The sequence below is a fragment of the Botryllus schlosseri genome, chromosome 3, assembly GCF_051294905.1.
Source record: "Botryllus schlosseri isolate E-star chromosome 3, Bs_hap1, whole genome shotgun sequence".
Classification (NCBI taxonomy): Eukaryota; Metazoa; Chordata; class Ascidiacea; order Stolidobranchia; family Styelidae; genus Botryllus; species Botryllus schlosseri.
Window position 1 is genome coordinate 6,731,319 of NC_137238.1, and position 15,135 is coordinate 6,746,453.

Below are 15,135 nucleotides of genomic sequence, written 5' to 3' on the forward strand. Positions count from 1 at the left end.
GTAGAAGTAGTTTATTCTCCCAATGCGAAAGATAGCCTGAGGAATTTCGGGGCTGTTATAACGGAGTACCAACATTTATTATTCATAAAAGTCAAGTAAAGATCAGAAATGTTGTTGCGCTTCGCGTCCAGTAGTTAAGTATCAATGAATATGATTTAGGTAGCGGTGCCGGATTGCTTGGTTTCGCTCACACCGCATTGTCGCCCAAATCAAATATTTCATCACAGTAAATATGGACCACCATATCGTTTGAAACTACCGTTTTGCGATCTAGCAATTACCTATCAAATCGTAATCTAGCAGCCCATTACGTGTCTTGCTAATCTGGAAAATCCAGCCTTTTTGAACGTTACACCTGTTTTAGCAGATCACCTTTGAAGCTTTATGGACGAAAGAAATGAAATATGTTTTCCGCTTCTTAGAAGTGATATTTGCATTTTACTTTCAATTGCGAGTACCATACTTTGAGTTCTCATTACGTTCAGTTCTTTTGTATGCAGAACATACATGTTGACGCATAAAAGCAAATGTAGTAGTAATGCCTCTATTTTCCGAAAACAAAGCTACACTAATTACAACTGTTACGATCCACAATATTTGTTATAAACGTCGCGCAAAGTGATGAAACCGTATTCGATACGACTTCTACGTATTGCTTTTCTCCTAAACTTGGGGCCTTATAATATGGGGTAGGGCTGCATGCCATGATATTCTTTAAAACGGGGCCTTCTAGTAAACAAAGGGTTAGTATCGCATTTTCATATCAATGCTATAATTTGCATCCAATGATGCAAAAGAATGCCTATTCTGTCGAAAATTCATACCTCCTGGGATGCATCAATACGAATCAAGCTGTCTGCACCTTCCGCATAGCTCAATTCGCAGCTTTTGACAGTCCATGCATGCATTAAGACTGTTTTCAAAACTACTTACTTACTTGAGTAGATTTAAAGCCAGTCAATTCTACTTCTACTTCAAGTAGTTTAAGGTGACTTATTGAAGAAGTACCTCTACTCGTACTTGGGTAGATTTTTTCATCGCTACTTCTACTTGAGTAGCTTTCTTGACTACTTTGACCACCTCTGTATAATACTACAGAACCGATAATTCCATAGTGATACAAATGGATTAGGAGTTAGTCCTTCGTTGTAAGAAGTGTCCCAATGGCTGGCAAACACCTGCTCATACGTAACGAAATACTTATACTTTTTGAAGTATACAAGTGGACTTTGTCTACCACTTCCTAGGCTCTGCCTACTTGTACTATTTACTATGGCCATGCTTTTACAATACTTTACCCTCTATAGAGGAAAAATGGCATACTTAAACACAATTTGGATTTTGGAATGTAGAAAGTAATTTTGAGATAATTATACGTCATTTTTGTATGTGAAATTAGCATAAGAACCGCGTGAAGTATCGAAAAAGCTGAATAAATCGCACGAAGAGCAGCCCTGATGCCGCTCGCACGTGATGAAACTCTCCGGCAAAAAATAACTATGAAAGAAATGAAATCCCACATTGTCGATATATGTCGGAAAAAGTGGATCGATCACATGAATGCCAATGACGGCGACTCGCAATATAGAAAAATTATTGGAAATGTCAGGGACATAAACCCAATTATTAATTTGTCGCGCAGAGAAGCTGGAATTCTAATTTGATTGCAGACTGGTCATTCTAGGCTGAATGACCATCTCCACAGAATAAAATTTCACCAAAATGGCCTTTAATGATGCATGCTTGGTCGAAGAAAACGTGGAACATTTCCTCCTCCGTTGCTTTAAGTATAACCATGGGGGATGAATCTAATTCAGACCGCCGAGCGGAATAAAGTACCACTAACGCCAGAGTCTGTACTAACATATGTGCATACTATATGGCCAATGGCCTGTCATCAAATTCACGATATCAAGTGGAATGGACATATAAAGAGTTGAAAACCATTGAAATAGTACAGGAGTCAATATCGCCAGATATCGTCATGGGGCAAAAAGCCGAATAGCTAAGTCCCATCCCCCCTAATACCTACCTACCTACCTACCTACCTACCTACCTACCTAACCGCGTGAAGTAGCCCCTTTATCATAAAAAGGATAAATGTATTTTGGAAGATTCTAGATGTGTGTGAGGCAGTGTTGGGGTCAATTCACTACCTTCAAGTTTCGAGTCATTGCACACGATTCTCGAAAGTGACTCGAGTCAAGTCAAGTCACTCACTTTTTGGAGGTGACTCGAGTCAAGTCAAATCAAGTCACGAATCAAGTCGCAATTCAAGTCAAATTGAATTTTCGAAGTATGAGTGATGATTCAAAGTCAGCACATTTTGCTAGCTGTGTGAAGGACAGATTGATTGGTCATTTATTAAAATCAAATACCGAATATAAAGTTAAATTTACATGCAAAAAAGCGTTGTATCGCTCACGCACACAAAGAACTCAGGGATATCTAAAAGTAGTTCTAGATATCCCTGGTAGAACTGCTAATAAAATACGTGAGCCAAAATAGAGGATCGATTACGAAGCCTCGAGAAGGTGAAACATATTGATGTGATATAATACAGTACCCATCTCCACATCCGTGAGAATATAAATGCATAAACTATATCAGTTCGATTTAAATCAGGGGCGGGCAACATACGGCCCGCGGGCCGGGGCCGGCCCGCGAAGGGATTTTGTCCGGCCCGCGGAGACTTTTTCGTCTTACATGATAATGTGCTCCGCGGCCCCAGTCTGCCGAGCTTTCCCACTACTTGTTTACTACCTCCAATTTTAGTGACTGTATGTTATGATATACTCAGTATGCTCAGCGTGCGAGAGTGGAGGTTACGCGTAAGTTTGTCGTAGCGAGAAGACTTGCATTATTGGCATTTACGATGTACTCAACCATGTCGTTTGTGGTAATCATGGTGTTTTGTCGACTACAATGGAAATTTACACCAGACTTATATTTCTTATTTTTCATTCCGTAACCGCCGACTTGTATCATGGCACACTTCTAGGCTTTTGTAACACCCAAGATACCGCTTATACCAGGGGTCGTCAACTCAAAACGGATCGCAGGCCACTTTTCAAATTTCGTAGAGGACGTGGACCGCATGAATTCAATATCGAGATTAATCAGGCCACACAGTTGAACAACGATGCTATCTTGTCACCTACTCCACCCTAATGAATTGATATCTTGGTAAATTAGTGGTACCGGGGTTATCGAACGCCTTGAAATCCTAATTAAGGATTGCGCCGTGTGTTGATTGATCAGATAGAAGCAGTCATGTCGGCGCCTGTATGACAATGCTATTCTCAAATCCACATTGTCTTCGTCGTTATCGGCGAGTAATATTTGAAGTGACATTGCTGTCGTTAAAATACATTCGTTAAATACGATTTATTCCTTGTATATGTGGATAAATGGGCGAATAATGTGCAATCCGGCCCGGCAAGTACTTAATTTTCTTATATCCGGCCCGCCGACTGGAGAAGTTGCCCGCCCCTGATTTAAATGATACAAGAGGGTTGGCTAAGGTTTGTTTGTGGTATTCATGGTTTGTCGACTACTATGGTCATTTACATCAGGCCGATATTTTTCATTTTAGTTCCGTAACTGCCGAATTTTAGCACGGCCCACTTCTAGGCTTTTTGTTAGACACCGCTTACGCGAATGAGATGGCGAGGAGGAGCCTTGATAAACCTCCAACTATTGGGTAGGAATTTTGGAGCTGACCTCGGTCGGACTCGAACCTGCAACATGCTGGTGTTGTACCTGTACCTTATATCTCGCCATCTCGCTACCATTACTATCTCGCCATGTTGGTTCAGGTGAGCACTGCGCATTGTAAGCACGGAACCGTCTAAGATACAGAGATACGTTGCTCTTATATGAATCGACTGCTAGTACATCAACGTCATCTGTAGTGATTTAGATTGCGGTCAATTTGATTGTGATGTATCAATCGAGGATCAGTGAAACGTACAATCACACCGGCGTATCGCGAGCAATCCGAACATAAAGTACAGTGATTTATTCGTCACCTTTTACTTGATGACTTGAAATTGACTAGTCAATTGTGATCCGCGTCACGAGTCTATTGACATTTCTGAAGTGTCAAGTCAAATCATTTTTGCAAAGTGACTCGAGTCAAGTCAAGTCGTACGAAAAAGTTGACTCGAGTCATTCCAACACTGGTGTGGAGTATTTGGTAATTTTGCGGTGGTCGCGAATATTCATCTTGCAATTTTGAAAGTACAACAACCTTCGCGTAACCGCTGAAAGTATGCGACCAAATCTGCTTTTTGAAGCTACTTATTTCAGCACTATCAGTTCTTTGATTGTCTACGTTCACTTAAGATAGATTTCGCATGCTCGGGACTACTTTGACCATCTCAGGATTTCTGCTATTTCTAATGCAGTTGAAGGAAGGTAGGTATCCGTGAGTCCCGTATATGGGCAGAGAATGCTTTCTAAAATTTATCCGCGCTCCTTTTGATTCCGCAGTCAACACTCACTCCTAGTCAACGTCATGCCTGAGCATAAACAGAATCCCCAAACGTAATATACTATTCATATCTTATTACCTGTCTTGCCGGAAAGGCATGAAACTCTTTGATAAATATCTGCCTCAGCATATCCGGGTCGTGTATGGTGATACTTGGTTGGAGGAATGTATACGATCTGTAATTGCAAGTCATATTAAGGAATCTATACCATAGGCTAGATAATGAGCCTTTTGTGAAGTGAATTGAAGTAAAGTAGATTTATAGCAGGGGTGGCCAACCTTTTCACCCAAAGGGCCACGCGAGATTTACGAACCATTGCGCGGGTGACTTGGATGTTGATGACCTTTTTCTAGTCGTCCGATAAGAGAGAACCGAATTAGGAAACGTTGAAAACAAGACTTATAATACTATGCATTAAAATCGATAACAATTATGTCATGAAAACTCTGTGTGCAACTGTGCGGTGTGCGATGTTCATTCATGCCCTGGTCGGACGAAGCGCGAAATTTTTTCGAAGGTAATGAATGAATTCGATCAATAAATATGTTACTTGCATATATTGGGGGTCGCGTCTGTATACGACTAGGCTCATTTGGCAAGGGCAGGAATATTCGGCGTTTAGACATAGCAATATCGAAGGTGTCGGTGACCATGCCTCAAACATTTTGCGCGAATGTTTCGTCGCCGACCATCTCGCTGCGAGCACGCAAGCGAATTTGTATGTTGGACGACATGTTCTCTCCTATTCGCGAATATAGTTAGACTCAATTCTGTAAATTACGTGTATTTATTATTTTGAGGATGGGGCTCCGATACTAATTGCAAGAAATATAGTGACAATAAATTATGCGAAGTGATATGACAAATTTCATGCCAAACAAATCTGCTACGAAATATTCTACTTTATGATCATATACGAAAATATGCGATAAATGTGGCTGGCCCCAGGTTAGGCCAATGCGTCGGAACAGGTGATTTAGTCACTATCAAATTTCCTGGTCAGGCTAATCAAATTTTGGTTGATCCTGCAATTTTACCTCATGCTATAACTAATTCCGAGAATTACCTCGCGGGCCACACAAAACTTTCTCGCGGGCCACGGGTTGGCCGCCCCTGATTTACAGTTTCTTCTGCCATCCCGTCACTCGTTTAGCTTGATTAACATAATATGGAACATCACAAACCAGCATGGTGTTTTCACCACCTTGTGGTGGTAAATTTCATTCTTTCAAAGTGGTAAGTAGCGAAACTTCTAGATGTTAGTTTGTGCATCCGCTTCAATTAGCGCCTACTCCATTTTAATACTTGCAGATTACTCAATTGTCATACAGTTGACTTATTGATGATGTTATAATTCACGTTCGTTTTTGGGAAAGACGCTTTGCAAAGTGCAGCGAAACCCAACGAGAGCTCAAAGTACTGGTAATATCACCACGAAATCATCAATCATCCACAACTAGGCTTGCATTTGTACAAAAATCGATTTATATTGATTTGCGAAATCATTTTGGGGGTTTGAGGTGCGGCAGTTACGGTCCTAACTAAGTCCTAAGTGCCAATTTACCAGTGAACTCACGCGTAATCGACTGCGACGACGAGTAATTTGCTAATTGATACATTCACACGGGTATATTTGAATATATGAAGTTTTAAGGTCGTCTTACCCCCAAATTGGTCCGTGCTTTTTCTTCATCATGTTGTCATATTGAAACCCCGTCTGCAGATACAGATAATAAGTTATTTTATTATGATAATCTATGTTTATTCAAATAGTTGTGTGGGTGTCTAATGCGTCAATCGTAACCATATCCGCTGCAAAATTATTTTCTGGTCGTCAATATATTCGATGAAGTGTATCTTAGGGTTGTTCGGGTTGGATCAACTTTGAGAAACTGTGCATTTTGAGCTGAAAAAAAAATCGGCAAATATTGGGATTCCCTGTCATTTGAGGGCCGCACCAGTATCAGCCAGTCATCCTCCACCAGCATCGAGTATACCTAAGATGAATTTTCATGGAGCTCATCTACATCTTCACTGCAGCTGACGCTCACCACGGCAGTGATCTTGAAGCTACACAAAATGCACAATCCTCATCTGATCATTCATCTAAACGTCCGAGTCTGAACGCTGTAGAGTAGACGTATTCAGCGAAAGAGATCTATACCAGCTATTCCAGATTTTTTTCATCATTGATTTGATTGGGTGTATGATTACATTAAATGCCGACTGCACTACGTACATACCGGATGGCAGATACCTGAAAGCCAGTCGCTTACAAGTTGTAGGAAATTACCGGCAAATATTTTATTATTTCGAAATATCAACCCGTTTCATCTAACTGAGTGGTATTTACATTTGGGCCAAGTTAACCCATTTCTTTGTTATGCTGAGTCGTTGCGTTATCCATTGCCATGCTATGCTGTTCCGCTTCATTAAAAATTGGATGTCATAATGTTGCTGTGAGAGTAGCTGGTAGATTCACCATGATATCGTTTTACATGTGCATGTGCAAGGCACATCGTCCATGGTGCAATATGATGATCAGTCTTAATTAGGTTTTAAGATTTCGATGGAAGTGTGCAATATGATAATCATGTCCTGAACTCACAATAACATATGTAGTGAGGTTTTGTAGCATCCCAAACCTTAACAGCTGAATAAACTCTGGTATTTATTACATTTACAAGGCTAGGAAATATCGCGGCATTTAAATATAGGGTAATCCCCATTGATAGCCTATTTCTTTCAAGCTCCAAATGCACACAGGTACAAGGGATGAGTCACACTAAAAATGTAGCGAGTATATTTTTTAAAGTGTTTAAGGCATGGGAAGTGGACTGAGAACCATGACTCTTTGGAAGTCGGTCCATTCTGAACACCCATAATATATGTGCCATGTTCGTCTGTCATTTGTCGTTCCATCCAATTCTTATGATAACTTTTCCACGTGTTATCCCAAAACGATAGCCTACAATTGTTGATAAAGAGCTTAGTAATACACATATCTCTATTTGTTCTAATAATATATTATGTGACATATCTTAGTGTAACCGTGGATGGAAATATTCGCGATCATTTGAAAATTTTCAACACAGATGTGGCATCTCGGATTTATCGTGACGTAACGAAACAGGTGATGACGAAATGTCATATAATAAGATTTACGGTTTGTTTTCGTCCGCCTGATGACGTTGCTGTCTATGTGTTGTGTACAGAAGTCCGCACTCATCTATACGCTGTACTTGTACGTACAGTGTACGCTGAACAGTTTACCTTATGACATATCGACATAGTTTCCTACAATGACAGGCTTTCGATAGTTGAAATTGTGAAATCAGCAAATGTCAATATCACGTGCAAAAGCTCTGATGGCGAAGATAATCGCTACTCGCAATTTGCCTGAGCTCAAAACTTATGTTCCCGCTACGTTATTAAGACGGTCACATGTCGGATTTATAGAGCGGTCCGATCGTATATCGCCTATCGTAATTTGTCCAGTTGATGTTAAGTGCCCACTCAAGCTACCATGTTGCCACCGTTCTTACGTTTTTGTCGAATAGTTGTCGGACATTTCCAATCTGCAGTAATGAAGGCGGATCGTGCGGAATATTGAGCTCTTTGTGATATTGCCACTTCCGGTGAACGTAATACCTGAAATTTATTAATATATATTGACAGTGTTGATGAAATTGTGATCTACGACCCAAGGACTGATTGAAGATTAACGTTTTCAGGGCGCGACGGCAGCTTTCAACATTATTTCCCATATATATCGAGGTGCAGACATTTTGCAAAAAAGCTCAGAGAGAGAGATCAATTGAAGGTCGCATGAAAAGAGCAAGGACAAGCCTCCATAGGAAAATATACATATCGAACACTGTTACATTAGACATTGAGCCGAAGTGGATGTTCGATGGGAGAGTGTACTTGCCTACTTGGACGGTTCAACATACTCTTATCGGTTCATTAAATCGCATTGTGTCTTGTGTATAGAATTGTACATTATGTGTCTTGAACCGATAAACATAATAGAACCACCGATTATTATCATTATTTGAGATGAATACACGGGGAAACGAACAGTGGTTTTTAGCTTTGATAACCAAGATATCGGCGTCTCGAGTCCAGCAAGCGTGGATTTATAGCGCTGTGCTACCATTCACTCACCACGCAAGCGTCACGATGCTCCCGAGTAACGCCCATGTTTCGAGTGAAAACAAATTCAGAGGACTCCACATGTTCAGTTGGTGTTAGGAATTTCTTTGTTCGATAATATTCTATCTTGATAAATCTGCAAAAGATAGACGCTTCCGAATTCAATTGCGGTATTCGGAGCTTCAGGTTATGATTAGGGCTGGGCACAATGATTTGAGTACTCGATTCTGAATCGAGTAATTATTTTATTGATTAGAGTCTGGTAGCAAAAAAAAACAACGATTTTTTCGAGTACTGAAATTATACGTTCCTCGCCACTGAAAGTTATTTTATCAACGAGAATTATGATTTCGGTACTTGATTGGCTGTATCGCAGCATACGAAACATGCTACGGACATTACTGGAAATAACACATTTCCGAAGTCATGACCCTCCCACAACATTGTCACAAAGTTGTTGTTGTTGTTGATGATGATTATTTAATTGGCGATTATAACGCAAGTGGTTTTGTTCGCCATATCCAAAAAGTCATTTATCATCTAGGGGTGGGTATTACATTACAAAATATAAACTCAAATATATGGCTTAGTTGCGAGAACGAATTCAACAACGTATCGAAAAATATGCGTGACAGTCAAAAAGTTTGTTACGGTGGGAGCGATATTCTTCCTCCAACACGTGTCCTCGAGAACTCTTCTCTGGTGTCTATAATTTCGACACGTCAATAAATAATGGGCGACACTCTCTTCTTGGCGGCACGTTGAGCAATTGACACAAAGTGAAATGAGTCGAAATATTACCAAGGTATATGCAATGTTATAAATAACAGGCATTATATTCTTTGTGGTAGGTATTTGAACCTTGGCATCTTACATACTGTTATTACTTCAGAATCAGTGATAATCGAATACTCGACTCGAAGCATAATACGTGATTCAGAATCAAATCACTCAGGTACTCGATTTTGCCCAGCCCTAGTTGCGTATCAAATGCAATGATTCGAAAAGAGTGCGCAGAGTCGATTTTCTTACGACTAACGAAAACATACGCCTTGACATCAAAAGTAATATTTTAACAACCAAAAATATATTTTCAATATTTTATTGCCACCGTTGGGGCTTCAAAACCTCGGTTTTAGCTATCTCGGCGTCGGACAATATTTCACACAAGGCCATGAATATTCTTTATTCGTGGAATGGCAATTCTGCCGAGCCTCACAATATAGATAACTAACCTACGGAGGTTAGTTATCTATACTCACAATGACCACAAAGCGCTACGAATAAACCTACGTAGGTTATTTATTTATACTCACAATGACCACAAAGCGCTACGAAATAGTTATGGTCCAGAAATGGGTAGTTATCCTTTATTATTATTTATTAACTGTAGCGCTAGTAAAATCATGATAGCGCTTATAACATCACTGGTTTTGTGCATTACGTCTGTAAGAGTTATTATATGCAATTCGAAGCAAATAAATATGATGGTGACGTGATAATCGATGGCACTATTGTTGATATGCGATCTTCTTTTCTGTTCTCCGCTGATTGCTGACGATTACCCGAAACTATTCAGGTATATTTAAATATCAATATACCATTTAATTGTATGTTGGAGATCTGTACCTCCGAGAAGCTCTTAGAATATATATGCACCGTATAGTCTTAGTAACACGGACTTTAGACTACATGATACATAGGCTAGTCATCAATACGAACTGACATATATAGATTTAGATATACACAGCGATGTTATTGCCATATACTTCGTCTCGGCGATAATACAAATTCAACTACATTATCTACTATCTTTGGCCCACAGAGATCATCGAACAAGTTCAAATTTATCCTGGATCGCATTTAACCGGTGGTAACATTTACCTGTGGCCGCAGAAAGTGATTCATATTTGAACTTTTAGAGTCGTTGTTACTTTCAGGATAACACAATCGTACTCGAAAACTGGACTCGGAAATCGTAATCGAATCACCCAGATACTGGATTTCGCCAAACCCTGGTTATGATGGACTAATTCTTCAAGACTGGCTCATCGGCACTTGACTGATATCTGTTATAATCGATTACACAGGTACCCTGCGGAGTGTTTCTGCGCTCGCAACGCGTAAGGTCTCGTGATCGGACGTTTCTCGGCAATTCATGTTTGCAAAGCTAGGTCATTCGTAACGACCGCATTGTGATTCTACAGTGTACGACGCAGCTATTCCGCACTCACAATACACTCGCCTGTGAAGCCGGTGAACATTACATCCGCTGATAGGGAACAGCAATCATTTTCTCACATTTATAACGAGAGCGCAATGAACACGTCAGCCGATATTGCGACATCGTGATGTTGTATCTGTGTTGCAACGCCATGTTCGAAATCGACAATACAGCCAGTCACGTCATATTGTTTTACCGCGAGTAATAGCTTGATCTTTCCGGGCAGTGAAGTGACGGGTTGACCATAATAGTTCAAAAATGTCGCATCGAAACAGTACCGTTGTTTACTCTGTTGTCTACAGCTATTTATCCTCCGTATTTGGCTATTTTAATCGGCTCTTCCGTGAGATTTTACAAATAAGTACATGCCGGCTACTATTACCAGCGCACCGATGTCGCCAGTACGCCAAAGTTCGATAAGCACACTGTTCAGTGTTTAGTACAGTTTAAACTTCAGACGTGATATAATAGCAGACTGTATCCGAGCATACAGCCTCAAGGAATGATTGTTACCGTTAATCCACGATCGCGTGTGTGGTTGACGCGGAATTACAGTAAAGAATATGGTAGCATATAGAATTGCCTATAATGATTTAGTCCAATTACAATTACGCATATATTGAAGATTTACCATTATATTGAGATATGCGTGCAATGGATACAGCCCAACATCTAAATTACTGCTAGTATCAATAATGTATGAGCTGTAGTCACCAAGCATTGAATCCAAAACCGCCAATCAGCGTCACACGCGTTACCGATTTCGAATTGCACGAACTTGTACAGTACATCCGTTCTACGCTGGCAGCAAGTCTGAGCTCTAACCAAATTCCTTGTACGTCAAACTCTCTTATAGAACCGCGATGTCAGTGAAGCTACAACTGACCTCTGGTATACTGAAGTACGCTTATCTCGCAAGAGCGTCGGCAAATAGAGAGTGAAGAAACTGTCGAACGAACTGTTCAAGTTGTCGACGGGAATGAATGGACATTGGACAGTTTCCGACTCTGAATCAATAGTATTGTCGTACTCTACATAATTCTAAATTACATGAATTGAAGATTCGTCGCTCACTGCAGCCACCAGATTCACGCATGTTAGCTTTCGCTTCAGTATAGTTCTTTGGTTACTTATGACTTCTCCAAAATACGCGCATATTCTCAAGACACTGGCAAAGAGTGGCGAGATAGCGCAGTGGTATAATCAGCGGCTGCAACACCAACCGAGGTCGACATCAGAAATCCTATACCTAAGTGTTGGAGGTTTACCTAGGCTCCTCCTCGCCACCTCATCCGCGTAAGCGGTGTCTTCACGAAAAGCCTAGAAGTGGGCCGTGCTGTAAGTCGGCAATCACGGAATAAAAATGAAAAATATCGGCCAGGTGTAAATGACCATAGTAGTCGACAAACACCATGTATACCTCAAAAGCCAACCAACACTGGCAAAGATTGCTACGCTGTGCCCTGAAGTTGATTCTGGACTGTGAGTCGATGCATTACGTTCCAATTATTCAAAGGTCGGTCAAAGTAGTAAGTATTTGTAATCATGTAGAAGTAGAAGTAACGCCATAAATTGCCATTATAATTGGCAATTGCCGTGACATTCCAAAACTACTTCAGGGAAAAGTAGAGAATGGAAGGGCTGATGCTTTGAAAATTTAGAAAAATAGGTAGCTTGTGCTAGTAGATTCGGTCAAGGTGTCGAATACAAGTTGTACAAATCGGAAATGGGTTCTAAATTATAATGTATCATCAATCATACCATTAAGACGTATCTCCGTGACAACGCATATTGATTGTGACTGATGACTAATCACTAATGGCGGAATTCTTGAAATTATATTCTGCTACCGTAACAGCTAACACGGCTGAAACTTCGCCCAGTACGATTGTTTGACACATAAAAGTGACTCTAACCAATCCCTATATTACGTCTTACTTTATAAAAGCCAAAGTCCACAAGGTAAGTAGTTTTCTTGTTTATAATTGTCAAGTAGAAGTGGAATACCTAAGTCTTGAAACACAACCAGTCAATAGTGCAAATAGGCTACTTGAGTAATACGAGAAAGTACTACGTCACTTATACCGGTGACCGCATCTGCCATTAAGTTGGTGGTTTTAATCAGCACTCCATATCATTGGAAATTAGATAGTTGCGTATAGGGTTGCATTTAAAACAAAAATCAATTTAAAACAAACATGTTTAAAACAAAAATCAATTTAAAACAAACATGTTTAAAACAAGGCCCTTGTTTAAAATATTTTTTATTTTTAGTTTTTGTTCAAGCCATGACGTCACGAATATTCAATTGTGACGCCATAGTGGATTGACATTTACAATTGAAAACAGAGGGTAAATATATATCCTTTCACGAAACATCTGTACTATTGCTGTTGAACCGACTATTCTGAGGGTTCCAACCATCCCATATCGATATACGTCGGCTATATCGAGTGGTAAATGTCTGTAGGCTCATACAACATGTTTTTGGAAAGTATTTACACAATTATGGCACGATTTTACAACTTAAAAAAACACGATTTTTTTGAAAGGCCATTGTTTAAAACATGGCTTGTTTTAAATGCAACCCTAGTTGCGTATTGTAAATGATCGGGATTTTGTAATCCAATCGCACAAGTATCTTGCGAGGTTTATGGAAACAGGATTGGTATCGGTGTCGCAATTATTTCCAAAATAAAATAATGGCCGACCAAGCGTGCGAGAATTGCCGGTTGACGTCTGCCTGTACCGAATTTAGGCTGCAGCATAACCATTATAATCACGACAGGGTCACGCTGAATTTCCTTTTCAACAAGGTGGTCACAGAGCCTTAAATTTCAATCAGCTCTAATTCTGCTGATGTTACATACATGATTTAATATATCATCGACCAGGTTGGGATTAATAGCTCTGTCACAATATAGACAGTGTTATATTACGGTTTGTATTTTGCGATAGTCCGAATACTTATACTGCGATCTACACCAGACCCGGACATTTTACTGCCCGCGGGTCAAATAATTTCGAAAATGGAATGGTATTGCGATAAATAATACCATAGGTATTATGAACTTAAATGGAAACGTGTTTTACTTTGAAGCCTAATTATTTATGTGTATAGTATATGTATGTAGGCTAATCGAGATTCATAATATAGCAAAGTATGCTGTAACAAATCAAGTCACAGGCCGTGAAATTCGTAATGATGCAATAGCAATAAACAAGGTTGCAACTATTGTAACAAAACGCAGATATTGAATGCGACAATATTGATTCCAACTTCAGCCTTACTGTTTGCGTATAATATGATCCAAACCTTCTTTGCTGCCACTGTTTCACTTTACGAAATATTACAGGGTCTCTGATATTAATTGTGATTTCAATTCTTTATTGTGAATAAACCATCAGCTTCGCAGTTATCCCCTTGTTACAAATAATTGCCCCCCCCCCCTGATCTATGCTATGCAGCCGAATGCTATGGACTGGCCTGGTTAGTCATCGCGCGTCTCTTTCACAAACGCTATCTGTTATTATCTGATATCTGCGTCACGGCCCGAGCCGGATATTTTTTTTTAGCTTTGAAGTGTGACATCTTTAAAATAGAAAAACTCCTGGCATGGGGGGCACGGCCGGAAACATTCCCCACTCAAGTATCTGTGTATCAATGTATTAATTGCCTTCTAATTTGGGTAAATAAAGAGTTGAACACGTTCTCGTTGAAGTGGTATTTTCGTAGGCGATGAGGTTTGCGCTGTTGGCTATTCATGGTTGCGCTTGACCACCCGTAAATTAAACTCCACCGCCGGTTGTATACCGACAACTTCACGAAGCTTCAAGGGCGGCATCTGAAAAAGGGAATCGCAATGCTTACGTTTACTCGGTGGCGTTCCGTTATCGTATCGTTTTAGAGGTATAATTGATTACTTTCGGAATGGTCTCGTGACTGATCACAAGCCTGCTGTCTTTGCCTATTGCGAAACTATTGCAATTTATGCGACATGCAAACGATCACGCGCGGGTATCTCCAATCACTGCTAACAATAACTATATTGAATCGATGCCGAACTATTTGCAAAGCAGATTAGATCAATGCGTCCGATTGGTTGAAAGCAGCGCAATTCTAAAATACACATCAAATGATCAGTGATCACCAGGGAAAGTTTTTGCAGCTTTTGTTACTTTTTTTACAGCTTCCGACAGCTTCCTATTAGATACTCGAAGACCATGTGCTATGATGTGTTTGGAGGGATTTTATAGTGC

At 40.1% G+C, this 15,135-nt stretch overlaps 2 protein-coding genes across 3 annotated transcripts in view; both read right to left on the reverse strand.

Moving 5' to 3' along the window:
• Nucleotides 1-15,135, reverse strand: part of LOC145436579 (cytochrome P450 3A11-like) — a 171,369-nt gene that overhangs the window by 9,148 nt on the left and 147,086 nt on the right. The window contains exons 1-5 of one of the 2 annotated variants that reach the window (XM_080313959.1): nucleotides 10,536-10,926; nucleotides 8,664-8,787; nucleotides 8,042-8,147; nucleotides 6,161-6,213; nucleotides 4,575-4,671 (exon numbers count right to left, since the gene is read on the reverse strand). In XM_080313959.1, coding sequence (XP_080170085.1) covers nucleotides 4,575-4,671; nucleotides 6,161-6,213; nucleotides 8,042-8,147; nucleotides 8,664-8,734 — 327 coding nt within the window. In that variant the 5' untranslated portion in view covers nucleotides 8,735-8,787; nucleotides 10,536-10,926. Of the gene's footprint in view, nucleotides 1-4,574; nucleotides 4,672-6,160; nucleotides 6,214-8,041; nucleotides 8,148-8,663; nucleotides 8,790-10,535; nucleotides 10,927-15,135 lie in introns of those variants that run through there. The other variant, XM_080313958.1, reaches the window with a different exon arrangement.
• LOC145435685 (cytochrome P450 3A14-like) overlaps nucleotides 14,527-15,135 on the reverse strand; it is a 29,051-nt gene continuing 28,442 nt past the window's right edge. The window contains exon 13 of the mRNA XM_080312983.1: nucleotides 14,527-14,720. Coding sequence (XP_080169109.1) covers nucleotides 14,634-14,720 — 87 coding nt within the window. The 3' untranslated portion in view covers nucleotides 14,527-14,633. The remainder of the gene's footprint in view (nucleotides 14,721-15,135) is intronic.